At 38.3% G+C, this 26,043-nt stretch overlaps 1 protein-coding gene and 1 pseudogene across 4 annotated transcripts; both read right to left on the bottom strand.

Annotated features, from left to right (window-relative positions):
* Nucleotides 1-603: 603 nt before the first annotated feature.
* LOC149028586 (prefoldin subunit 2 pseudogene) lies at nucleotides 604-4,079 on the bottom strand (annotated as a pseudogene). The gene is made up of 2 exons (XR_016170332.1): nucleotides 3,898-4,079; nucleotides 604-1,319 (listed from the first exon to the last, which is right to left on the bottom strand). The product of XR_016170332.1 is annotated as a prefoldin subunit 2 pseudogene (transcript).
* Nucleotides 4,080-13,016: 8,937 nt separating this feature from the next.
* On the bottom strand, nucleotides 13,017-19,355 carry LOC149028585 (cysteine synthase). Of its 3 annotated transcripts, none has more exons than XM_089137944.1 (11): nucleotides 19,175-19,355; nucleotides 18,118-18,182; nucleotides 17,909-18,018; nucleotides 17,749-17,806; nucleotides 16,682-16,945; nucleotides 16,466-16,603; nucleotides 16,304-16,355; nucleotides 15,183-15,262; nucleotides 14,268-14,327; nucleotides 14,036-14,116; nucleotides 13,017-13,266 (listed from the first exon to the last, which is right to left on the bottom strand). In XM_089137944.1, exons 2-11 carry the CDS (start codon nucleotides 18,157-18,159, stop codon nucleotides 13,174-13,176), a joined length of 978 nt encoding a protein of 325 aa, XP_088994070.1. In that variant the 5' UTR covers nucleotides 18,160-18,182; nucleotides 19,175-19,355; the 3' UTR covers nucleotides 13,017-13,173. The 3 variants fall into 3 exon arrangements, with proteins under 3 accessions (XP_088994070.1, XP_088994062.1, XP_088994078.1); XM_089137936.1 differs by lacking the exon at nucleotides 19,175-19,355 and adding an exon at nucleotides 18,610-19,110; XM_089137952.1 differs by lacking the exon at nucleotides 19,175-19,355 and adding an exon at nucleotides 18,522-18,596.
* Nucleotides 19,356-26,043: the final 6,688 nt, after the last annotated feature.

Here is a 26,043-nt window from a genome sequence, read left to right as displayed (position 1 = left end):
CATGTTTTCTGGAAGAAGCAATTACTGCTGTCCACGCAAAATTTCGCAGCATAAAAATGAACTTGTTCATATCAAAAGTAGTGGTAAATCAATCTGTTTTCATGTAGAAGCCTCTTAATGGAAAAAAACTCAAGTCTTCGATGGCACAAGTTATGGTGATGATTCCGGTTAAACTACATACAGATGCTTCTCAAGTTCAGAGAACCGAAAGAGCAGCAGTTGGAGTAGTTATGAAAGACCATGACAGACTCTTGGACGGTGTCACAAAAAATCCCAGTCTAGATCAACAAAGAAAGGCCTACAACCCTAGTCTCCAACTTACCTAGATAGGTTTTTTGGTTTTATGACTATATGAGAGGTTGATAACCTCCCTATGCTTTCTGCAGTTTGTTCTCCAAAAGAACATTACAGTGGTTGAAGCTAAATCGCCTGATGAGAAGAGCTAGCATTCCGTGACCCACCCATTTAAGACCAGAAACCCATTACTCACTTCCATGCATACACTGAAAACTGGAAGAAATTTAGTTGCAGCCTTAACAGCAACATGTACACTAAATGAAAGTAGTACAGCAAGGTCTCCAAGAGTTGCTTCAGGGATGTGCACTTAAGGATGAATAGATACCAGTTGACAAATTTAACAGTGCTTTGTCAATGATATAGTTGCCTTTACTATGTAAATGATAGCATTCATAACAAAGATAATAGTTTAAATAGATTCAGTATCAAGTATCAACAGCCAACAAGGATATAAAAACAGGGCAAGAGAAGACTATCAAACCAAACTTTCATTTCAACAAAAAATAAAATACAAACCGTTAATGAAAAGCTCAGACCATTGATCATTCATTCTTAGTGCCTGCAGGACCCACAAGAACTCCTTGGGCAGAACCTTCCTTCCGCGCTCCCTCATCCTTCACTTCACTGTCTGATTTTCTAATCCTGATTTTATATTTTGCCTCAAATTCAGACATCTCCTTTTTCTTCTTTTCCAGTGCTTCATTCATCCGAGAAATCACCTCCTCAAGACCCTCTTTGTTACGGTGGACTGCTGGGAGGACCTCCTTGATGGTTCTCTCCACTAGCACACCTCCAATCATCCGGTAGCATCGCCTGGATGGATCGAGTGGCTGTATGGCTCCAATCACCAAAGAGTGTTCACTCACTTCCATCTCCAATTCTGTAATTTTTGAGTGAAGTTGATTGATTTCAGACCTCATGGTGCCATATATGTGGGCAACTGCTTGCTCATTCATTGGCTCCTTACCATCTCCTTCAGCTTTGTTCAACATGACTGTAAACCTTACTACCTCAGAGAAGACCTAAAGAAGACAACACAATAGTTATACCGCTTTATCGTTAGTGGGAGGGGGAACCTAAAACATTTCAGTGGAATTTCACAATCCATTTATTCAAGGATGATATAACTTATTGATCAAAAAGCTTAAAAAAGATTGTACACATGTATCATTCATCTCTATCAGCTGCCTTGACCAGGTTGATTTTACCAAGATCTCGATAAGTATGTGCATTTTAACGGAAGCTTGTTTTAGGCTAAATAAAATAAAATTGTTTCTTGTAAATCTTGTTTGAGTGCTAAGAGACATAATATGCAATAAATTTATGAAGACACATGGTTATTTAAGAAATAGTCAAAGACTTAAAATTTCTATTACAGTGAAGTGTCATTATATAAACACCCAACACAAGTACAATGAATAATACATAAGTCATCGATACTTTACTCCCTAGTCTTCCATATCTCAACCCCCTTGCAACAATACAAGACTACGTGACTGCCTACCAATGAGGTCAAGATTCTCAGTATATATTTGGGAATTCACCTGGATTCTTGATATATTCAAAATCTCAAGTGAGGTTTTTGTTCCATAATAAAGCATTTTATTTAAAATTTGGTATGCCCTTTCATCCCAGTAAGGCTGAGGTACTGGAGATAATTGAGATCTTGCCAAGTTTTGGTACAGCTACATATTTAAAACAAACAAACAAGCGATTGAATCTAATGCATGTTTGGGCAGTCACCAAGAGATGTTATCGCAAATTAACACAATAGATCTGATAATAAACAGATATGGGACCAAGCACCTGGCTAGGTTAGTAAATGGTCAGAAAAATCCATGGAAAAAGAAGGCAAAAAGAAAGTAAAAATTCAATGTCATAGACTCCCATGAAAGACAACAGGCTATTGATCTAATCAGGACGAGACAGAGAGGGAGGCAATTGCTAGCAGAACATGAGCTAGCACACATCCATTATTCAGCACGTCAAGAAACTGCCACATGCAAAATTTCTTTCTAGTATAAAAAATACATCTTCTCTTTCAGGTATCATACAAAACAGTTAGTAGATGGATCCTTCAAAGAAATTTAGTATTCATACAGTAAATAAAACTAGAGTACTGTTTTGTTATCATGTTACCTACTGAAGCAATACAATCAAGGAAAAAACTATCATTATTCATTTTCATCTTCAGTACAGTTTCCAGCCTACCAAACATCACATGAAATGCTGTAATTCATCACTGAGCTTTGTACTGCCTCAATCTTATAAAGAAATAATTGTTAGTTTGAATTGGGTTGCTTACCCAATCAGTAAACACACACTTATATATGCAGTCTTTTATACTTATCAGAAGTCTACCTGAGTATGGACTTGTCACACCATACGGTAAGGGGTTGAGAGATATCAGGTTTTCAAAAGTTTCTTCACGACAACAAATGGAAATGGGAAAAACAAACAAAAGGAAGGGCATCTCATTTTTATTCTGACATTATACCCAAGGTGATGCACCCACCCTTCCCCTCCTAAATTCAAGGAACCTTTGCAGCCACGGCTTGCAGTTTCAGTAAAGTGATGCATAGCAAAATATAAAGCAAATGTTATCTTTTCAGGAGTTCAGAATTACCATTTTCTTTCTTCTGGGTTTTGATGTAGCTTAACATTATTGACAATTTATCTTTTCAGGGGTTCAGAATCATCACTTTCCTTTAAAAAAAAAAATTTGTGCATGAATAGAAGAACACTAAAATTTGACATAATTTTGACACTGATGAATACAAGAAATATTGACTGCTATTTCAAGAGTTCTTATGAAATTGAAATTCTAAAACGAAAGAAGGTAACTCTGAATATCCAGAATAACGATTTTAATGAAAAAGCTGACCAAACAAATCAAAGAGGATTCCCAAGCCTGGAACCAGGCTAAGCTTTAGAGAGTTTCGATATCCGAGAACAAGAAAAGGAGTTAGAATGATTGAATAACCTCAACGCCTCTGCCAACAGAAAAACCACCACCAAACAAAGGAGTGATAACAGCAGTATAAGTACTCAATCAGGAAATTGGAGAAGCAAAGCTACTGAGTTCTGATCATTTTAAAGAATGATTCAAGCAAAACTATACTAATTAAAAGTGGATCATTCAAGCAGAGCATTGCATTGCAATTAAAAGCAACGCAGGAGGAATTCTTCATCATTGTTTAGAATGTGAAAGTCATGGCTCCTGCCAGCAACATTCATAACCTTGGATTAGGGTTCACCATAGCCACGAAAACGTATTACAGATTCAGTCCCCATTTTTTCTTTTCGTTGCGTGGTTTTTGGGGGGTGGGTTTGTTACATTTGGAAAAGCCAGTTCACTTAGTTTTGATCATTACGAAGACTAATTTCTTTCTTCTTTTTGCACAAAATTACGAAGACTAATTCAAGCAACCAAAGAAGATCCAAACTCAAAAACCAGAAACGATAAAACCCTCTTCCGGAATGCATCGCCAAGAGGGGTTGTGAATCTTTCACTAAGTTCGGATGAAACTCAAGTGACACTAACATCAACTTATCCCCAAATACACACAAAAACAGAGGCGGAGAGAGAGAGAAACTCACCAACTGTCCGGGATGGGCGTTGACAGAGAAAGAGAGGAGATGGAAGTGATGTCGGGACGCAGGGGCAGCGAACAGAGAATGGGAGAGCACCGGGCTAAAGGAGAAGGAACAGGTCCAGGGCTTAGATGGCTTTAGGACTTCACTAGAGGGCTCTGATCTATGTAGAATATGTTCTACCCGTCATATAGGGGATTGGGCTTCTTTTATATCTTTTTCATTACATTTTTAAGAGGGTGATCCCCTAGTGGGTTGGTTTGGTATGTCTTGTACAATACAGGTACATATAATTATAATTTTGTTATATTTATAATTGGAATGTGTTTTATTATTTGAGCGAGAGAAGAAATTGTAATTGTATGTGAATTAGAGTTTAGGGTTTTATACTTTTATTACAAGTAGTCTTTACGGGATAACTTAGATAACAGTGTAGGTAAAATTAACACTTTGGAAAATATAAAAGTGGTGAGGTTTTTTTGGAAATAATGAATTTTTTTTTTCACTGGTGGAATTGGAAGGCAATATTGTCTAACCATGTTAAATTCTTTGCGGTCGTGCATCCCTCCCCAACACATCTCTGGTCCATCTTGTTAGGAGTTGGAATTTTCAACATGTGAGAAGAAGAGAATTTTGCTCTCCTAATACCCCTCTACTATATGTTTAAGAGGGAAATCTACTTTTGATTCCACTTTATCAGTGTTCAAAGATGCATTCCTCTCCCAAACATAGAACAAAATTCCATCGAAACTTGCGGAATTTACATTGAAATTTTCCATTTTGGAAAATGCGAAACGAAACTCATGAGGACAAAAAAAAAATCCTCAGTTCAATTGGAGTGCTAGACTTCAAAACTAATGGAGTTACTGTATCTTGGAGGTGAGATTGCAAATTCAACACAGTCTACACTATTTAAGGGGCAATCAAGGATCCTACATTTGTGTACGCCTCAACTCATCATTCTTTCATGCTTACTTTGTTGTTTTGGGATTGAAGTTGAGCTCATCATGGGTAAGTGCTTCGGACTTAAGAGATCTTATAGTCATTCATTTCTTTATACTATCTATTGTGGGTTCTTGTTTCATACTATTTCTAACAAGCTTAAGGTGTTTGATCAGTATAAGGCATGACCAACAACAACGAGACCCTCACACCTTATTCAAGGACCTTTGACTTGAACCCTCTAATGATTGCCGAAGATTTCAATGAACGTGGAACTGCCTTTCTACCATCCAATGTCATACCTCAAATGGTAATACTCCATCCCACCATGGAGAAGATGCAAATAGTTTATGAGTTTGATAAGATTGACCAGTTTTTAGTGATCAAAACAATGTTGCTATTCACTTTGACCAAAATTGGGGTTACTTTTGCCATAACAGAACCAAAACCATAACAAACTGAGAATCCGGTTCAAGAGGCAAAGAGGATGGCTTGGGAGGATGTTGATTACCAGTATAAGATCGGATACCGAACTCACTCTCACTTAAGTTGTACAATGTCTATAGTGCATATGATTATACCTATATGATTTGGGAGGCACTCCCAAATAAGTACATTTTGGAGGATGTCGGTAATGGCAAATATGTAATGGCTAACTTCTTGAACTTTGTCATGATTGTTGATGAGGAAATTCCCCCTCATATTGATTATTATCAGGTTTTGATAGGCAAACTAGCCAAGGAAAAGATGATCTTGTTGGATGCTTTTGTCACTAATTCTTTGACTGAGAAGCTTCCTACCTCTTGGAACACATTTTAAACCTTCTATAAAACACACAAGAGAAAGGAGTGGACTTTTGAAAATGTTGTTGTTTGGATAAAGATCGAAGAAAGGAACAGAGCAAGGGACAAGAAAGAGAAGAGAAGTGGAGTTCCAAAACTCTAGGCCAATTTTGTTTAGTGAGAACATGATTCTAGGCAAAACTAAGCTTCATCATGGAACCTTTTTGGGTAAACCATCATGGATTTCAAGTCTCCTAGAAGAAAGGAGAAGAAGAATTAGAGGGAAAAAATAGTTTTATCTCGATTGTATTGGTTGGCTTCTATGTAATGCCCCGCATCTTTTTCTAGTATTATTTTATTATTGTGGGCGAATGTGTCATTGTGATCGAGGTCAGACATAGTTTGTGGGTCCCACACGTGGATTGCCGACCAAGCGAGAATGATCGCGTAAATTTTTGGACCTAGGGTATGATATTGCCCGTGGGCCCTGCTAAGATATTCGCGGGCCCACAAGCCCATAACAAAGCCCATTAGTCCTATAATTAAATATATATTATATGTATAATTATATATATTATATATAATATATATTACCGACTTAGAGGACCGACTAAGAGGATGAACCGACTAGAGGAGGGGGGGGCGGAGCCATTAGAGGAGCAGAGGAGAGTGAGAGATCAGAGAGAGGGGGCGGGCAGGGGGTTGTCAGGGGAGAGGGGGAGAGTAGGAGGAGAGGAGCAGAGGGAGGGAATGGATTTCAGATTTTGCAAAAACGTCTTAAGGAGGAGAGGAAAGAGGAAGAGGAGGAATAAGAGGAGGGTGAGAAACGAAGCAATTGAAATAGAGTTGCAGAGGTTAAGGAGGGAGGAGGAGATAAGTGGAGAGGAGGAGAGAGGGGGAAGACCGTAGAAGAGAGGGTTGCAGAGGGGAGTGATAGGAGGGAGGGAGAAGTGGGGAGAAGAGGAGAGAGATGAGTGGAGAGAAAGTGGAATAAAACAAGTGAAGAGAGGGGCTGTAGGGAGGAGAGGAATGAGAGGAAGGAGAGAGTGGAGAGAGGGAGAGAGGAAACCGTGGGGAGGAGAGAGGAAGAAAGAGGAGAGAGAATGAGAGGAAAAGAGAGAAAGGAGGAGAGAGAGAAATAATATGGGGAAAATTCCCTGTTGGCCCTCGTTTCGTAATTTCCGTTGATCGATCGAGATGCAAGGAGAGCGAATTATGAAGGAACCAAGGTCGGACCGCACGGCGGTGTAATATTGAACAACCTATGTATGATAAGTGGGTATTTTCCTTTAAGTGGGTATTTTCCTTTAATAGATATGTGCATGCACATGATAACATAAAGTCCATTTTATTCATTCATTGATGCAATATATGGAAGGTGCATGATATATGTATGTTTGTGTATTGAACAAAATGCCTGGTTGGATGCGGCCTAATGATTTGACCGATCTTGACTTGGATGCTAATAGTATTCTTGAGCTGTCATCATGAATTTGAAAGGATGTTTATGCATGTTAAATGTAAATTATCATGCTCTCATATGTAAATGATGAAATGTCATAAACTATGTTCAGATGAGATTGAATGATGCTTATGATTATCGATATGGAATTGTCATGCTCACATATTTACATGATTGAATTGCGTGATTGTGTTCGGATGAGCCGAATGATGACTGGATTGAAAATGTTCATGGAAATATGCGAGCATGGTAAAGCAATTTTAAGAAAGAGTAAAAGAATAAAGGTTAAAGGCTTCGAAGACTCGGTACTTATGTCCCAAATGGGAGGGCATGAGCGGCTTCTATGTCCTGGGAGGGCATGAAGCAAGACCGAAGTGAAAAGAAAAGAAAGGAAATAAAAGAAATAAAGAAAGGAATAAATGTAATGGCTTCGAAGTCCCGGTACTTTGTCCCAAATGGGAGGGCATGAGCGAGGCTGAAAAGTGGAAAGATATACTAGGCCGATGATGGCCTCTCGTAGAGAACACCGGCCTTGAGCCAAGAGCCGATGCCACTTGTGTGGTTTTGGCCGATGCCACTTGTGTGGTTGAGGCTGATGCCACTTGTGTGGTTTGGCCGTGGTGCTCTCTCTGGGGGTGCGCTTGGTCTAGTTTAATGAAAAAGGAAAAGGAAAAGGAAAAGAAAGGAAAAAGGAACAAGAAAATGATAAAGGAAAAGAAGAAGAGGAAGTTTGGAATGTATGATGTTATAGATTTTGATGTGATAATCGATGCATAATGAATTGCCCGACTTACTTACATGGTTGTCTTTATTGCTTCCGCCGCAAAGCTCATTATTGTAAATGTTGACAGGTACTCAAATTCATGATAAAGGCAAGATGTTGCCACCTGTCAATGCCTTTAAAGATGAAGATGTAATCTCATATTCATTTCGTTACGTTTGATGTTTGTATAACTGGACAGTGAATGTATATATTTGTTTGAGACTGTATGTATTGATCTAGACATTGTTGAAAGGTCAAATGTAAATATAACAGGACTTTAGACTGTGTACATATATATGTTTATGGGTCAAACTCTCAACCAGGTTGTTTGTTTTTGAGAATGTTTTGTCTAGCATTTTGTTTTATTGATTATAAAGAGGTGTTAACGAAGAGGAGCTGTCACGTGCCCTAGTGGAATGTACATGATGTGGGCCCCACTAAGCCTGTGAGAACTGGGGTCGTGACATTCTATCTTTGCCATTTTGTGTTTTCTTTCTATTATGGAGCCTACACAATCGATATAGTTAGACTTGTTACATATGCCTTTACCTGTTTTATTTACCTATACTTAGTCTTTACACCTATAAATACTCTTGTACTTACTTGATACATAAGTCTGACAAGGCCATGGGACATATATAATATTAATTAATTAATATTAAATATCTATAATGGGACTTGGGACTTGGAGATGTGGGGCGTGGGTTATGATCCAGAAAACCTATTTTTGGGTTTTGCTATGGGAGGTGACTGTACAATTAGTCACAACTCTTTCCCTTCAGAGGTGACCTTATGAATAGATGACACTCTCTTATATAGGTGTCCATACGGGTTTAGGAGTATAAACTAGAAATTAAAACAAGAGTTTGCTCTCTGGTTTTTTGGAGTAGAAAAATTCGTATTCTGAAAAGTGAAAATATTATTGTTTTACTTTCTTCCCTTCCTGTGTTGCATACTACCTTCATATCTCCTCTGCAAGTAGAATATGTTGGAGTGATAACTTTCAGATCTAAAGGAGTTGTTGTATCTTGGAGATGAGGATGCCCAAGGTCAAATCCGATCAGCACTTAAGGGGGCGTTCAAATACCTTAAAAAAAGTATTGTTTGGTACACCTCAACTCACCTTGTTCGAGAATAATATTACTTTGTGATTCTGTGTCTTATTGTTTGATATTGGTCTACTGATTCTAACATGGGAGCGTCAAGATCATTTGATCTTGAGCTGGTTAATTGCTTCGGTTTTGAAAGAATTCTTCCGCATATTATTAGGGCTCAATCTTCTCATGAAGCCTGGGAGAAGTTGAATCAAGTGTTTTCCTCTGGCTTGCTATTAGGGATTCTTGAATTGAAGAATAATTTGTTAAGAATCTAGGGAGGTTCTCTCTCTGGTGAACTCGTTGGTTGCAACAAATTCACCAATTCCAGATGAAGATTTGGTGTTAGCGACACTTAAGAGGTTGGGAGAGGAGTTCACGTGACTTTACTACTTCTATTCTTCTTTGGGCAAACACTACTTGGTTCAATGATTTGTAGGCTGTTTTGTTTAACTCAAGCAGTGCATTTACGGGCCTTTGCTTCTCAATTGGTTGCTTTAATTGTTTCTACCAACATTGATGTTAGAAATAATTCTTCAAGGTCTGGGCTGTTTCTTTTCCTCAGAACACCTCTGTTCGTAGTTCTTCTGAGAATGTTCAAAATAATTATGGTTATCGTGGAAGGTCAAGGAATTTTACTTATGGAAGAACCATGGAATCGGAGGTTTATTGGTAGGAATGGTTATAACTCTAATGTGAATCCTTGCTTCAGGGGTTCTAGTAATGCAAATTCAAATGGTTCTTTTGACTTTAATGATCTATGTGTTGTTGGTCAAGGCAATAATTCTGAAACCGTCTCTTCTAATGGTGGTATGAGTTCCCCTTCTTTCATGCATGAGTCTTGGATTGTCTATCAATTTTTCAGTGTTGATGGCCATATGTGTGCTCAGTGTCCACAACGCTTTAACCATGTCTCATATGGTTTGGTTAATTTGGCCTCATAGTGTTCAACAGATGCATGGTTTAAGTGTTTTAATTCATCTCCTCTGTTAGGGACAGATGTTGTTTGTGTTATAACCCGCTTTCTAATGTGCCTTGTAATCATAGTCAATCTGCCCCCATTCCTGTTGATGCTTGTAATGGACCTAATGATCCACCTAATGCTGACGGGCCTTTTGGCTTTCTAGCATATGGGTCTTTTCTTGGATTGACTCAAATTGAGGTGTGTCCTTTAGTTCATAATTCAACTGTTGGTGTTGAGGTTAATCATGAACCTACTCCTAGGACGTTCTCTAAAACGATTCAACTTGGTTCTTTGGTTGCCAAGAAAAATGGGTTGCAACAACAAAGTTCGCCTTTGGTATGGCCAAATGATTCAGTTCTCAAAATGGTAACTTGTTCTCAAACTGTTTCCTTAAAACCCAGACTCAAGTTGAATCAGTCAGCGTCCTGTGAAGATGAAGTAGTGCCTTCTACCTATGCTCAAGCTGCAAAGTCTTTACATTGGGGAACTGCTATGCAAGACAACGAAGTGTTTTCTATGGTTCTTCAAGAAGAGCGATAACGTGAATTGCGGATTACTCATTCTGTACCTACTCATCCTGATGTTGCTGCCCTTGCCGCTACTCGCAATAATTATAGCTGTGTGAGTCGTTCTTCTGGCATTCATCGCTCATCCTAAGTGTGATCATTGTGAACGTGAAGGGCACTTGAAGGCTCATTGTTATAAACTCCATGGTTTTCCTCCTAAAGTGTCATATTCAAGTTCCTCTTCATCCAGTGTTGCGTGGCTCCTAGCTCTAGCCCATCTCTCACAGTTGAACAGTATCGAGTTTAATGCATTATTCATAACGGTACCTAAATTTAGTACCTCCAAGCAATTCTCAAAATGTTTTTTTTTTTTTGGATGAATCTCAGAATATTATTGGGGGCCAATGGGTCTTTCGTATTAAACAAAACCCGGATGGTTCAATAGAGTGATACAAAGCTCCCTAGTTGCTAAGGGGTTTAATCAACGTTCGGGATTCAGTTTTTTTGATACCTATAGTTCAATTGTTAATCAAACAACAACTCAGATCATGTTCTCTATTGCTATCACTAACAATTGGCCAGTATGACAATTAGATGTCTCTAACACTTTTTTCTAAGGGGGATTTTCTACTCATGTTTGTTATCTAAAGAAATATTTATATGGTCTAAAAGCAAGCTCCTTGCGCTTGGTACGTGAGCTTACCAACTTTATTACTTCTTATGGGTTGTTGGGTCACAGACCAATATGTCAATTTTTTACTACAAAACCGCAACAGTCGCTCTCTATTTTCTTACTTACATGGATGACATCCTTGTTACTAGGAATAGTTTAGAAGCTATCTCTTATGTTCTTAAGGCTCTTGCCACCGTCTTTGCTATAAAATATTTGGATGATCTTCATTATTTCTTGGGTATCGAAGCCAAGTGTACTTTTGATGGTCTTTTGCTTTCACAACATAAGTATTACTAGTGATTTGCTAGGTTGTACTAAAATGGGTGATGCACAACCCATGGCTTTGCCTGTTGCTTCTAGCCTTTCTCTTTCCCTTTTTGAAGGTCGTCCTTTTGCTTGATGGGACCGAGTATTGTCATACCAATGGCGCTCTACAATACTTAATTAATACTTGCCTAGGTATTGCCTTCACAATGAGTGATGTAGCACAGTTTATGCATGTGCCAACTGATGTTCATTGGAGTGCAGTTAAGAGTATCCTTCGTTATTTGCAGGGAACCTCTACTTTTGGACTTTTATTTTCTAGTCAATCTATTGGCTGGCTATTCTGATTTGGAGTGGGTAGGGTGCCCTCATGATTTTCTGTCTATTACGGTTTACGGTTTTTTGTGTTTATCTGGGCAATCACCTTATCTCTTGGACTGCTAGGAAGCTGAAGATTGTCTCACGTTCTTCTACTGAGGCGGAATACCACACTATTGCCTCTATTGCTACAAGACTTATTTGGATTCACTCATTGCTTGGCAAGATTGGGGCATTTCTTCCTTCAGCTCCATTAATTTGGTGTGATAACATTGAGGCGACATATATGACTGTCAACCCTATATTTCATGCTAGCACAAAGCATGAGGAGATAGATTTCCACTTTGTGTGGGATTTGGTATCATCTGGGTAGTTTTCGGTAAAGCTTGTATCCATTGTTGATCAACTTGCCGACTTGCTAGCTAAAGGTCTTACTCAAGCTTGATTTCTTTCTCTTCGAGACAAGCTTACGGTGTTGTTTCCATTACACTTGAGAAGGCGTGTTGAGGAGCATACACAATTAGCGTAGCTAGACTTGTTACATATGCCTTTACCTGTTTCAGTTACCTGTACTTAGCCATTGTACCTATAAATACTCTTATACTTACTTGATACATAATATACGAAACATTAGTTTCCACACTTTACTTTCCTGAACCTGTCTGCATAAGTAGGGTTCCAGCCTGAATTGCTATTGCAATCTCTTTACTTCCACCGCCCCCCCCAGGGGCCCCGGGGCCCTTTTCCTTTTTTTTTTGTCCCCCCCCCTTTTTTTTTTGTGGGCGCCCCCCCCGGGGGCCCGCGGGCCCCCCCCGGGGGGGGCCCCTTCCCCCTTCTCCTATCTTTGTATAAATGAGTTCTTTATTCATCCAAGAAAAGAAAATATCTAATAGAAATTTGTACTCATCAAAACGTCAGATTAAAGGAATGAAGAAAAAAATGAGAAGTACTGAACAAATCACTAAATACAAGCCCTTAAAATCTCATGCTTTCTACCACAAATAAAAAATAGAAAAAAGAGCTCACGCTCACATTTCAGAATTCCATGATTGAGCTTTGACGGTGGAAACGATAATGCCAGCGTCGGACCACCCTTTGCTCTTTTTTTCTACTTTTCTCCATTTGGCTTTACATTAGATGAATTGAGATTCCACTAGTGTCTAGTATTAATGATTGAAGAATGAGTTTGTTTTTAAAAAAAAAAAATGTTTTTTTTTATAAAGGAATTATAATCATAATCTGTTCTTTCACTTATATCTTAAAGGAGTAAAATTTGGCTGCTGGCAGCTAAGGAGATGAAATCCTATGATTTGGGCATACTAAATAACATAAGTTACTTAACAGAAACCTCAAAACAGAGACAGGAATAACCTCCATCATAAAAATGAAATTGTTATTGAGCAAGAAAAATCACATAAAACAAACCCAGAACCAAGAACAATTCAACTAAGACACGATATTTCTTCCCAATTCAGACCCAGCAAGCAGGTAAAGCTAAAATCCTCAGATACACATCAAGGCTCGAAAATCATGTTCTCTGCCTCACGCCTTACAGTGTCAAACAGCACAGAGGATAGATAACGCTCGCCGAAGCTGGGGAACACGGCCTGTACAACAACAGAATGAGAAAGTTTAGTGAAGATGGAATATGAAACACAAACAGCAGAAACAGGTGAGTTAAAACATCACCAGTTACTAATAGAAAAATATCTCCATCATCAAGAAGACCAGAAAAGGAAATAAATTTCATGGTTTAAAAACTTCTGAAAAGGAAATTAATTTCATGGTTTATGAAAACACACAGAACAGAAACAGGTGAATAAAACATTACCAGGCACCAATAGAAAAGTAGCTCCACCGTCAAAAAGACCAGAAAAGAAATAAATTTCATGGTTTAAAAACTTCCGAAAAGGAAATTACACATGATCCACCCCATCTCAATTTATGGGCTAGTATCTAAATAGATGATAGCCTGTATATTATAGAAACCAGAGTATCTTAACCTCTTAGTTAGCCATTTGGATTTTAAGGATCATTAGACAGTAATTTTTATTTTATTTTTATTTTATTTTTATTTTTTGATAAGTAAGCGATGTAATTCTGTAGATGAAGACTGATATATGTGATTTCTGGGATATGGTTCATCCAAAAATGTCTCACAAAATTGGATGATGATTCAATTTGGATCAGATGTAACAACTAATCAAACACATCATCCAAACGATCTAGTAAAGTTACCCCGATGTGATTTTCTTAACAGCATATGAACTGCCAAACAAATGTCCAAAAATCATATAAAGTAGAATATAATTAGGTCAAATTTGGCATTGAGATATCTACAAAGCAAAATGAACTGTCTACAACAGCCTGACTTACCACAATGAGTTTTCCAGCATTTTCTGGTCTTTTGGCGATCTTAATTGCAGCAGCTGCAGCAGCACCAGATGATATTCCAACCTGTAACCATTATCCCCAAAATCATTAGAAACCGAAAGACCAGACATCCAACTACAGGCAGAATAGATATTATGTGATAATCCAAATACCAATCCTCTGTAATTGTCCTGAAAATATGTTAACGGAGATTTTAGTGGGTTCACAAACTTACCAGCAAACCTTCTTTCAATGCAAGGTTCTTTGCAGTTTCAATAGCTTCCTCACTTGATATCTAGACATCACAGAGACATGAAAATCAACAAATGCTAGTCCTTTTTGGTAAAGCTTTAACGGTGTGCACACATGGAGATTCATACATGCAAATTAAGTGCATTTTTCAATAAGGTTCATCAGAGTCACAGTAAACAACGATTTCGGGCATGGCCCACCTCCACTAGTCTGACAAGCAGGGGCTCAAGAACAAATTCATTGCCATATGGGTGACAAATAATTACCAGTAACTCCAGCTTCACGCAAGCGACTTGTAGCCCGCTATCCAAACTGAGGATGGTTTTCTTGGAGTTAGTTTTACGTGGAGGAATCATATCATACCATTACCAGGGGATTCATACACTATAATAAGGAAGTATCTGACTGTTAAAATGTCAACCAGAAGAAAAGTCCCAAGACCTGAGACCTCAACCTATGGGGTATACGCAAGGCCAGTAACTAGACTAGGCATCCGTTGCAATAAGATAATGGAGGTCATCACTTATCAAACGTGGGATTCCAGGAAAATGACTTCTCGGATACTGCAGTCTTGATGAACTACAATGACCATAGTCTGCACGGCTTGAAGGCATTAATTTGTGATGGTTTTGGAATGTGTGAGTTTTGAGGATGGAGGGTGAGTTGAGGTGAGCATCAAGGACAAACTATCTCCCATTCATGTCATTGGCAAGTATTGGAAATTCTGGACATGCAATATTTCATCAACAGAGGAACAAATACTTTTCTTTTGACAGGGATCTCACTGCAAACCACTTTTAATAAAGGATGCAACAACGGCAGTTTCATAAAGCACCACTAGATAAATACAAAGTCAAAACTTTTTCATGAAAAGCAAGTTCATACTCCAGAGTCTTACTTGAATAATCTCATCAATGAGATCAACTTCCAAAACCCCTGGAATAAAACCAGCTCCAATACCCTGGATCTTGTGTGGACCTAATATGGTTAAACACAAAATGCATCAACCAAGAGAAAACAGTTATGATATAAAGTCAATTTGAGGAAACAAAATAACCATGGCTTATCACAATTACATAGTTGAAATTGCCAAAGACAAATATGGGTGCATAAAATTTTCATGTTAGAACTTCATAAATCTAAAGAAAGGAAATTATAGCGCCCACTGAAATCTCTGCAGATGGAACAATTGAAGCATTATCAAGAGAGGAAATTCATACAATTGAAAGGAACATTGATTATTCTTATCCATGAATTCCACATCAAAAGAGCTGTGTCTGAAGGATGAATCTTCTAAAGCACTACCAACGCTATAAGAGTCTGTATATCTTCTCATATGAACATATCTTTTATTTAACTAGACCGCAATTTCATTAACTTCCTTTAAATTAAAACAGTATATTTGAAAGAACTCATAAAGGGCATCCAGTGCATGAGGCTGCTGCTCCTGCAGGGTATGGGAGGGGTAGATATATGCAGCATTAACCTCCCTTCTTCACAGGACAGACTCTTTCAAGTTTCAAACCCACAACCAAGGTGGCAAGTTTTTAAAGTACTCAAGCATAACACATTATACACCTACTTGAAATACAAACACCTCATACTATGGAAAATATTAAAACATCAACCAAATCTCTTGAAGACTTTTGAGTATTTTTTCACTCATTCGTTATTAATTAGATCTTAAAAGTACATTGCATATTTTCTGGCAGCTTAACTACCAATAGGGTGCATAAGATATATTCATGTGTGGCCCCTGAACAAACAATTTTAAGTTCTATTCTATTTATTTAGTTCTCACGTAAGCACATTCCTTCAACTGATTAATTGCGACCATATGTAAACTGTTCTTTTCCAGAAAAAGGTTATCATTTGCAGCTTTAAAGTTTCTACTTACTACAGGATCCAAAAGAGGCACAGGATAGGATGCAGAGAGTACAGCAAGGTTCTCATAAAGAGATGGAACGTTAGAAGAAAAATAAAAAAGACATGAGTTCCAATACATCCAAGACTACTCACCAGGCTTTCCCCCAGCAAGAACTGCACTTTCAGTTGGTTCCACAGCATACAGCTAAAAGAACAGAAAAAACATGTTTAGCAAACATCAAATGAAAAACTTGCATATGGTAAATGATTCGGTAAATACTCTGAACTTCAGTTCTTATGTATGACCAGACTAACCTTGATATTTGGGTTTTGTTCTTTGAGAAATTTCCCAGCACCAGTTATTGTACCACCTGTACCTATACCAGAGACAAAGGCATCCACTTGCCCACCTGAACCTTTCCAGATCTCCGGTCCAGTGGTTTCATAATGAATCTACAATGTCAAATAAAATTTGTCAGTAGGTCCTGTTACTGAGCTCATAATCTGAATATGATATTTGACAACTACTACCTTGGGATTGGCAGGATTTTCGAACTGCTGTAAGATAAAAGAATTGGGGGTCTTCGCTGCAATCTCCTCTGCCTTCTGAACAGCCCCCTTCATACCCCTAGCTGGATCAGTGAGAACCAATTCAGCTCCAAAAGCTCGGAGAATGATCCTCCTCTCAAGACTCATTGAAGCAGGCATTGTAATGATAAGCTTGTAACGCTTAGCTGCTGCCATGAAGGCTAACCCAATGCCAGTGTTTCCACTTGTGGGCTCAATGAGGACACTCTTCAGCCATCATCATTAAAAGACGTACATAACACAGGAAATTCATTAGGTTCCAAGAATTAATAGTGAAAAGTAATCTTCCCACAACTTCAACTAAACAATTGTTGGAGCAATAATTAATTGATGCATGCAGATCAGACCACTAATGTCCCCTTGTGTGTTGATAAGCAATGAAGCCATTTATTAAAACTCAAGTGCAATTTATTGAATTTTTACAAACTGGAAAGCAAAGGGAAGTACAATAATTTCTTACAAGGCTACACCGGGTGAAGCAAAACCACAAATTGTATATTCTTGAAAGTTGATAAAAACATGAAGGGAGAGGGTTTTCTGAGCAAACAGGAAATAGAACAGTAACAAAGTGCATCCAAGTGGTATTGTACATGGGAGGGCAGCAAGGCCATTTCAAGCTTGAAAAGGAGAGATAGACATGGGGATGCTGGTGAAAGATGCCTCAGCAGCTCAACATACCTTCTCCGAAACATCATTTATTTATTTATACTAGCTATCCAATATATTCACTATTCACTTGCTGCATAACTTGCCACAATTGTGTGGTACTTGAAAACAGTAAAGCCCAATGGAGTATATCTATAAAAAAAAATTGCAATGAGAGTAATGATTTGCAAAACCGGCTGGATTGGTCTTTTACTCTGTATCAGAGTGACTGGCTGGACATAATCCGGATTGGGATCATATCGATTTCCCTCTCCGGGAATAATATTTTTATCCCTCTCCCACCACACTTATTTCCTCTTTGGAAGGATAGCACTCCTAACAGAGGGGAAGAAGAATAAACCAACCTCCCCTGGAGTAATGAGACCCTTTTCCTCTGCGTCAGTGATCATACTATAACCAATCCTGCAAGTTGGACGAAAGGGTATGAGAATAATTATCTAATTCAAATCAACATAGAAAAAGCAAAATTCATTAGAAGTTGACAAGCAAAACTGGGATTAATACCTGTCCTTAACACTAGAGCAAGGTTCCATCATCTCTAGCTTGGCAGCAACCCGGGCAGCGCAGCCCTCCACAACGTTGTTGAGATAGACTAACGGGGTATTTCCTATTAACTGTTCAAGACGATTTCAAAATATCATAATTAAGCAACTATAACAGTGTGCACACAAAAATGAAAGAAAGCAGGAAGTCCTGGAATGGATACAACGTACTTCAGTAACATCCTTTGCGATTGTAGACCCTTCCATTGCCATCTTCTCAGTCAGTCAACTGCAAGCTGAAAGGGAAGAGAAATAAGATACAATTGCACAGAAATAATCAAGTTAAACAAAATAAAGTTTAAGGAATCCAACATGCATCCCCTATCACTGGAAAATTAGATTAAAAAATAAAGGCCCGATAGAGATAGAGAGGGAGCTTGAAACCGAAAAATCAAGAATACTTTCAGGAAAATTAAAAGAGTTGGAAAACCAGAACTATGTAGAACTCTCCAACACCCATTTCTGAAAAATCCGGAAAGCAAGAAAGCATCTAAACATTAAAACACAGAAACTTGCATGAAATCAACAAACTAAAAGTAAGAGTCAATAGGAATGCAAAAAATCAACATTCCAACCATGGAAGAAAGAAAGAAAGAAAGAAACAGAGAAATCGTTCATTCACAGCAAAAGAAAAACGAGATACGAAGCATCTTCATATCTCACCGAATATATCTGTAATCGCGGCCAGTAGCAATGGCGGGGTTGCCTAGAATATATAGCAAGCAGCTTGGCTGTGACGTAAAATTTATTATTCTGTATCGAAGTGGCCTAGGAGTGGTTGAGATTTAAGAAATCAAAGAAGCTTGGCTAGAAGGTCAAATTGATTGTTCTTCGGATCCAACCTCGCAATTAAAATTTGATTACAACTATTCGCATCATCATTCTAATTGGCACATCTTCTTCCAGGAAAAAAATTTAGTTAACCCATCTTATTAAAAATTATATGACAGGGACCATTAAAAAGAAAAATTGGAAAACGATTGGAAAACTATAGAGCAACAATAATTGTTGTTTTGAACCCAAAGAAAAAGAACAATTATCGTTGAAAACATTTTTGTTTTTTCTATTGTGATGAAACTTGAGAATGAAGAAAAAGAATAATTATTGGATTGTTTTCTAAGTAAGAAGTCAGAAGATAATGGAAATAAGACAACGAGGAGAAGTAGTGAAGAGAATTATTAATGAAACCCTATGCAATCAGAAAAGATTGAGAAAGGAGAAACCTTACCAGACCACCAGAACAACTACGGGCCCTCCTCTCTAGTTCTTGTTCCCCACTAATTTGATTCTTGAGTGTTCCTTGATGAAGCTCAAGGTTAATATTGTATATCAACTATTTTTCAGGTCAAAACTGCGAAAATAGCCGCCGCCTGCGACTATAAATCGACTTGAGTTTCAAAGCTGTTGAATTTTATTCTCGTTTGGTAAAAAGCTGTTTATTAAATGACGTAATCGTTAAATATTCAAGTTCACGTGGTTTTCTTCGAGAAAATATTTTCTGTTTTGCACAAGCACAGATACACCAAATAATTGGTTGAGATAAAAAAAATTATTAAAAAAACTATTAATTTTTTAAATTTAAAACTTAATTTTAATTTTCACTCAATTAAACGTGCAGTAGAGATTTTTTTTTTCCACCTTTTTTTTCTTATGAGCTCCATATTTCTAGGTAACGAAAAAATAATAAAAGGATAAATTATTATAAAATTTCCACTTTCATGTCATGAATCACGCGATTCCATTTTATAAGGCTTTGTTGGTGAGAAAACTATAAAAGCCGAAAATGGTGAAAGAAAAGAGCTGGCAGAAATAAATAAATAAATATAAAAGGACGAATTGGAAATCTCTAGTGGTTTATATAATACATTGATCTTCGCACTTCCTACGTGGCACTCGTTTTTAAAATGGAAGATAACATGGGAAGGGAATATTACTTCGTGGCTACGCATGTCTCAACAGATGCTGAGATTTTTTTTTTGCTTGTTACACACTTGTCACACCGTCAGAATGACAGCTGTGGCCATGCTTACTATCTATTGTAATCTACTTCAAGTATTTAATACTATACACTACGCGCCCTTTATTAAAAAAAATATTACTTAGATTCCGTGTAAATTTGGGAGCGACGTGGTTCAGTCTATTTTTTCCGATAAGTGACATGTGTCCTAATATCACATGTCGAAATTCGTTATATGTCACATTAAAAAAAATTTTAAATATAATTGCAATTTATAGATTTGACTTGTAAATAAACCTCAACCCTTTATGTAATAATAGAATACATGTCATACTTCTTCAAAAAAATATATGATCTTATTTTCGAGGATAAAATTCTTGGGAGAGACTACTCTTGCCTATCATCAAATTTCGAATTTGCCAGTTTGGTATGTGGGCCCGACCACATCATGTACCTTTAAGCCCCATACTTTTAAACTTGGGCAGGCCCATCCCCATGCATGACTGATGCTGACCTTTACAGTATCATATCACATGCATTTGGATTTACGTGATTTACGCCTTCCATATATATTAAAGATGAGAATATTACATAATATACCTCTCTCTACTGGGAAACATTAGTTTTATCAACCGAGCAATCCTAACATGATTGGCTTCCACATATCAGGTGAGTTTTTATGGATGTGTCTTATGGGTGACGTGGAAGCATCAAGAGAGAAGTTTCAAAACTTTCACCCTTCATTCCGGGGGCAGAAGAAGATGAAATCGGACGGTGGCGACCTTTATTCAGATGGGTATTTTTTGGAATTTGCCTTCAAGAACACTAGAACTGTCTAGAAACGGACTTCTAGAGTTATTAATGAGCTGTGTCATATCGGTCGAAATCTAAACGGATCAAAGCCGAGTTAACGATTCAGGAAGTGTTGGATTTTAAAAATCATGAATAACAGAGACGTCAATTTTGCATTTATGGTTGATGATATCTGAGAGAACATTTCCTTTTCCTTCCACGTGTGAGGGGGTGCAATTTGCAAACACCACTTTCATTCCTTTTTAAAGGAAAAAAAGAAACAGGTCTTCTCACAAGAAAGAACGAAAGAAAGAAAAAAGCATCAATCAATATCACGATGGACCATGGCTGATGGCCACAGCTGTTTGGTTCAGTGAATAAACCTCACCAGCCTACGCTACATTTATATCGTCTATACGTTTTCATCGTTGCCTTTGCGCCGCGTCAAGTTTACAGTATTCCTGTTTATCCGAAAGTAAAAAAGAAAAAATTACAGTATTCCTCTAATTTTTGCATCGTATGTGCTCCTGTAAATTGGAAAAACATCCTCCACTGTTCACAGTGCACAAATATATCTAATGATTGGCTGAGCTTTTACAAGACAATTGAAGATTTTTTAAATTTAAATTTGAGCTTTTAATCTCAACCAATCATTTGGGTATAAAAATGTACCACTGTACACAACAAAGAATGTCAGCAATTTGGGCAATACTAGTGGTGGAGGTCAGTTGGATAAGACCATGGCGAACCTGATCGCGAACCACATGACAATCAATCTCGATGTGCTTGGTGCGCTCGTGAAAGACTGGATTCACATATTGGATTCACAGAAATATGTAATGCAGCTTGATTGTCATAAAATAAATGTATTGGTTGAGGGACCATGACACAAAGATCTTGGAGCAATGTAACTAACCACATGAGTTCACAAGTGGTGACGGCCATGGCACGATATTCAACCTCAGCAGATGTGTCACGCCCTCCCAGCCGGTACCCTATCTGGCATACCCGAGAGTGTGATCCACAGCCCGAAGATCAGGTATCGAGTGATCAACCTCCCACATAAACAATAACATAATCATGAACAATCATAACAAGAGTGCGGAAAATAAATCATAGATCCAATAAAGAAAGAATGAAGCATAAATGAATCAGAATAATAGATATAATCAAAGTATCAAACAGATAAGTAAAGTGAGGCAAAAATCCCACTTTACAACCAGCGGAAAGTAGCTCTAAAAGAATAAACTAGACAAAATCTAATCCCAATAACAAGTACATTGGGTAACTAAATTGTTCTCCACTTTATAGACAACATCCTTGTAAGTGTAAATCTCATAAATAGCACAAGGACGCTTCCACTCAATGGTCGGACTAAGCATCGTACGGAGCATAACCACTCGCGGAATCTTCAGAGTAATTGTGGTAACCGCAATCACCTTCCTGGAGATATGCCTCTTCACCTTGCGCTTCTTCATAGGGACCGTCATAGTACTCGAGACTGCAGGATAGTCTAACAACATTGTACAATAAAGGAATGAGTTTCAAAGAAACTCAAGGAGGCGATTAAAAATCCATAATAACATAAATGGCAGGATTCCGAACAATCATGAATGCAATATGATATGAGACAAGCAATGAATGAATGAATCTAACTCTATGCATGATGGTCTCTATTGGCAGACATGCTTTAAGTCATAGCACCGTACTTCTTTAGGAAAGTCCACTCACATCCTCAACCATTTAAGATATCTTGGATTCTCTCACGGATCATTTCACCGGTCTTGAGCAGCCGATCCGTAATGGGTCCTTCATCCCTCGGACAAACCTTGGCGGGGGGTTAAGTCAACACACTCTCTCACAACCATTTGGTATAAGTACTTGGCGCATGTCGGGGTAAAACCTAGCCAAATGCAAGTCTTCTACTTAGTTACATCAAGTCGATCCGGATACTTCCATTCCTCGTCCCCGACGATCCTTTCCGGTATCCTTCACACTAGAGTCGGCGTATCCTATGGCACCGACCAACTCGGACTACGGACTCATCAACCCTATTGATCATCCACATATGGTAAACGGGAAGCTCTCACGTCCTCTCACGGGTTGGTTACCGGTCTTAAGCGCCCGTGAGCCCAAGTCTAACCATATGCAACCCTACCAATAAATGGCCCCCACAATGTGATTCCTGTCCTCTCACGGGTTGGTTACCGGTCTTGAGCGCCCATGAATCCCCATTGCTACCACGGGTCGTTCGGTCTCAATACCCCCTCCGATTAGGGTCGACATAACAGGACATCCTAGCCAAACACTACTAGACAATCCTAGATATGTCATCCAACAGGTTAGGAAGGTGTCCAGAGGGCATCTCCGGAAACATCCCATAATATTCCCGTAGTAGTCCAAGGACAGAAGTGTCGAAAGGACACCTCTCCTTCCCAAACCATACTTAAGCATACACATGCATCAATTCATATCATCACATATATGGTAACTTCATATATGGAAAGAAATCGATAATTACAATCACTTGTATATAATTGGTAAGTAAATCATACATGAATCAATTTATTATGAATAAGTAATGCTACTGTAATCAAAGTTATGCAACAAAGTAGTATATCATTGTAAGAATCTAATTTAGGAAACATATTAATGATATTCAAATATAGAAACTAGATTCATGCTATCTATGTAATTAAGGAAATAACCATCCTTACCTTTTATAACTCGCAAGGAATCCTAAGAAATCAAGTAAGATCTTGGCAAACTTGAGAAGAAGGTCCTAAACAAGTATATACAACATATTAGGAAAGATCCCTAACAAAAGATATCAAAACATCCGAAACAGACCAAATCTGGAGTTGCTTGTACTCATTGGTCGAGTGGATTGGTCGAGTGGTCCAACAGCGACCAATCAGTCGACCAATGCGGATTAAGCCTATAAAATCGAGTTTTAAGATATGAAATCCGAATTTGGTGGTTCAAAAGGGTACTAATCAAGGGGTAGACTACATCAGTAGTATTCTAACAAATAGGGGACCTCAAAACACCAATCAAATCAAGATATCAAGATCCAAATTAGGAAACAAAAAGTTACCATAATTAACTCAACCATGGATCTTGATGAATTTGAAATAGAAAACAAAGACAAGAACAATAGGAGGATGGATCATTGCTTTCGGGTAATGAAAACATGAAACATACATAGATCTTCATGGAATAAGGCTTAGAAGCATAAATCTAAATAAGGAAATAAAACCTACCATATATGTAACTATCATGCATCATGAAGAACACATAGTATGGTAGAAGAGAACAACTAGAAATCTATAGATTATGGATCATGGAAAGAAAACACAGATAATTAACTACTAACATGATCCAAGAAGAAACAAAGAAGATCCACAGAATTCAGATTAGAAGTTTAACGAGAGATTAAATCATGGTTTGATCATGATTCCTTCAAAAGCTTGCAATGATCATGGTTAAGATCATTGTTCTAGCCTCAAATCCTTAGGATGATCATGAGAACATGTTCGGAGATGTTTGCAACAGAGAATGCAGCATCTCTTCTACTGTCTCAACTCAAAAAGGAAAGAAAAACAAAGATGGAGGAGAAGAAGAGAGAGTAGACATACCTTTTGATGCAAAAAGAAGAGTTTCGACGAAGATCCGTCAAGAAAACAACAAGGATGCAAGAGAGATGACTTGCAGAGGTCTTTGGTTCGCTCCGGAGGGTTTGGAGGCAGCAAATACGAAGTGGACTCGAGATTGGACTTAAATAGAGCAAGAACAACCTAATTGCCAAAGACAAGACTCATTGGTCGAGTGGATTGGTCGACTGGCCCATCGACCAATCAAGGGACCAATGCGGACAACCAGAAGACCAAAACAGGGAATTGAAGGTCCAGATCAAATCCAATCCTAAAGGGGTTTTGCACACAAGTCAAGTGACTTACCTAATAGGTAGAAATGCCTTCAAACCCAGATAGAGAGCACTCCAAGTCCATCAACTAATTAGATCTTCATCAGGATTCAGTTTCCATAAATAGAACCTCATCATCAACTTTCATGGATTCAAAGCCAGACACCAAGTCCTCTACTGGGATGGCCCAAAGCTGACTTCTTACTTTACTTCGGGTCATCGGACCTACAAATAACAAGGTTTCCGGGTCAAGGTTAGGGCTGGGTTTTACAAGATGAGTGGGACACAGTTGCTTGTTTTTTAGATTTTCAAGATAAAGGGCTAAAACCAAGAAACACACAATATCCAATGGTAGATCGTCGAGTCATAGGGCAACTTGCCCAATCTGAATCACAATAATCACGGAGTGATAACTCACTATCAGCAGATAAAAAAATCCCTTGTCTTGGAGCGCCATGGAGGTAACGTAGTAAACGATTAGCAGCATCCATATGAGGTTTACGAAGCTCATGCATGAATTGACTAAGAATATTCACAGTGTGAACAATATCTGGACGATTAATTGTGAGATAAATAAGTCGACCCAATAACCGACGGTATGGTGTTGGATCTGCTAAGGGCTCACCATCAGAAGCAGTTAACTTGAGGTGTTGTTCCATTGGAAGTTGAGTCGGATTAATACCTGTGAAACCAACATCAGTTAAGATGTCCAATGTGTATTTTCGTTGGTTAATGAAAATACCTTTCTTGGAACGGGCCACCTCAAGACCAAGGAAATATTTAAGCGATCCAAGATCTTTAATCCGGAAATGTTGCTGAAGAAGTGATTTTAAGTTGGAAATCACAGATGTGTCAGAAACAACAATTAAAATATCATCAACATAAACAAGCACAAAGGTAGATGAAGACTCTGTAAGTAGAGAAAATAAGAGTAATCTGCCTTAGATTGTGTATATCCAAGATCAATAAGGGCACCAGAAAGCTTGGAAAACCAATTACGGGATGCTTGCTTAAGCCCATATAGTAATTTGTGCAAGCAACAAACCAATTTCTCCCCCTTTCGATGATACCAGGCGGAAGTGTAACAACCCCCGTATTTCTAACCCGATATCCGTATTGCAGATCTGAGAACCCGAAGGTCTAGTTGGGTAAGTTTGTGGACTGTTCGGATAGAAGTCCATGATCCATACCCTGAACCCATGGATCTGGATCCCCTATCTAAAGAGCCTGCCTTGCTAGGTAGTTGGTCTTCTGGAAGGCAAGTGATGTCTGGAGATGTCCGGAATGAAGGTAAGATCTCCCCTATCTCTTCTTTAGGGCTAGGTTGTACTTGGATATCAACCCCCTAGCAAAAGCACCATTGTATGGCAAATTACATGGGGGCGGTTGCTAGTGGCGGTCGATTGAACCAAGCGACCGCCCG

The sequence above is a fragment of the Hakea prostrata genome, chromosome 1 (assembly GCF_041222555.1).
Source record: "Hakea prostrata isolate BN-2017 chromosome 1, UWA_Hpros_2, whole genome shotgun sequence".
NCBI classification, from domain to species: Eukaryota; Viridiplantae; Streptophyta; class Magnoliopsida; order Proteales; family Proteaceae; genus Hakea; species Hakea prostrata.
Note: the sequence above shows the minus strand (reverse complement) of the source record. Positions and strands in the feature narration are given on the sequence as shown.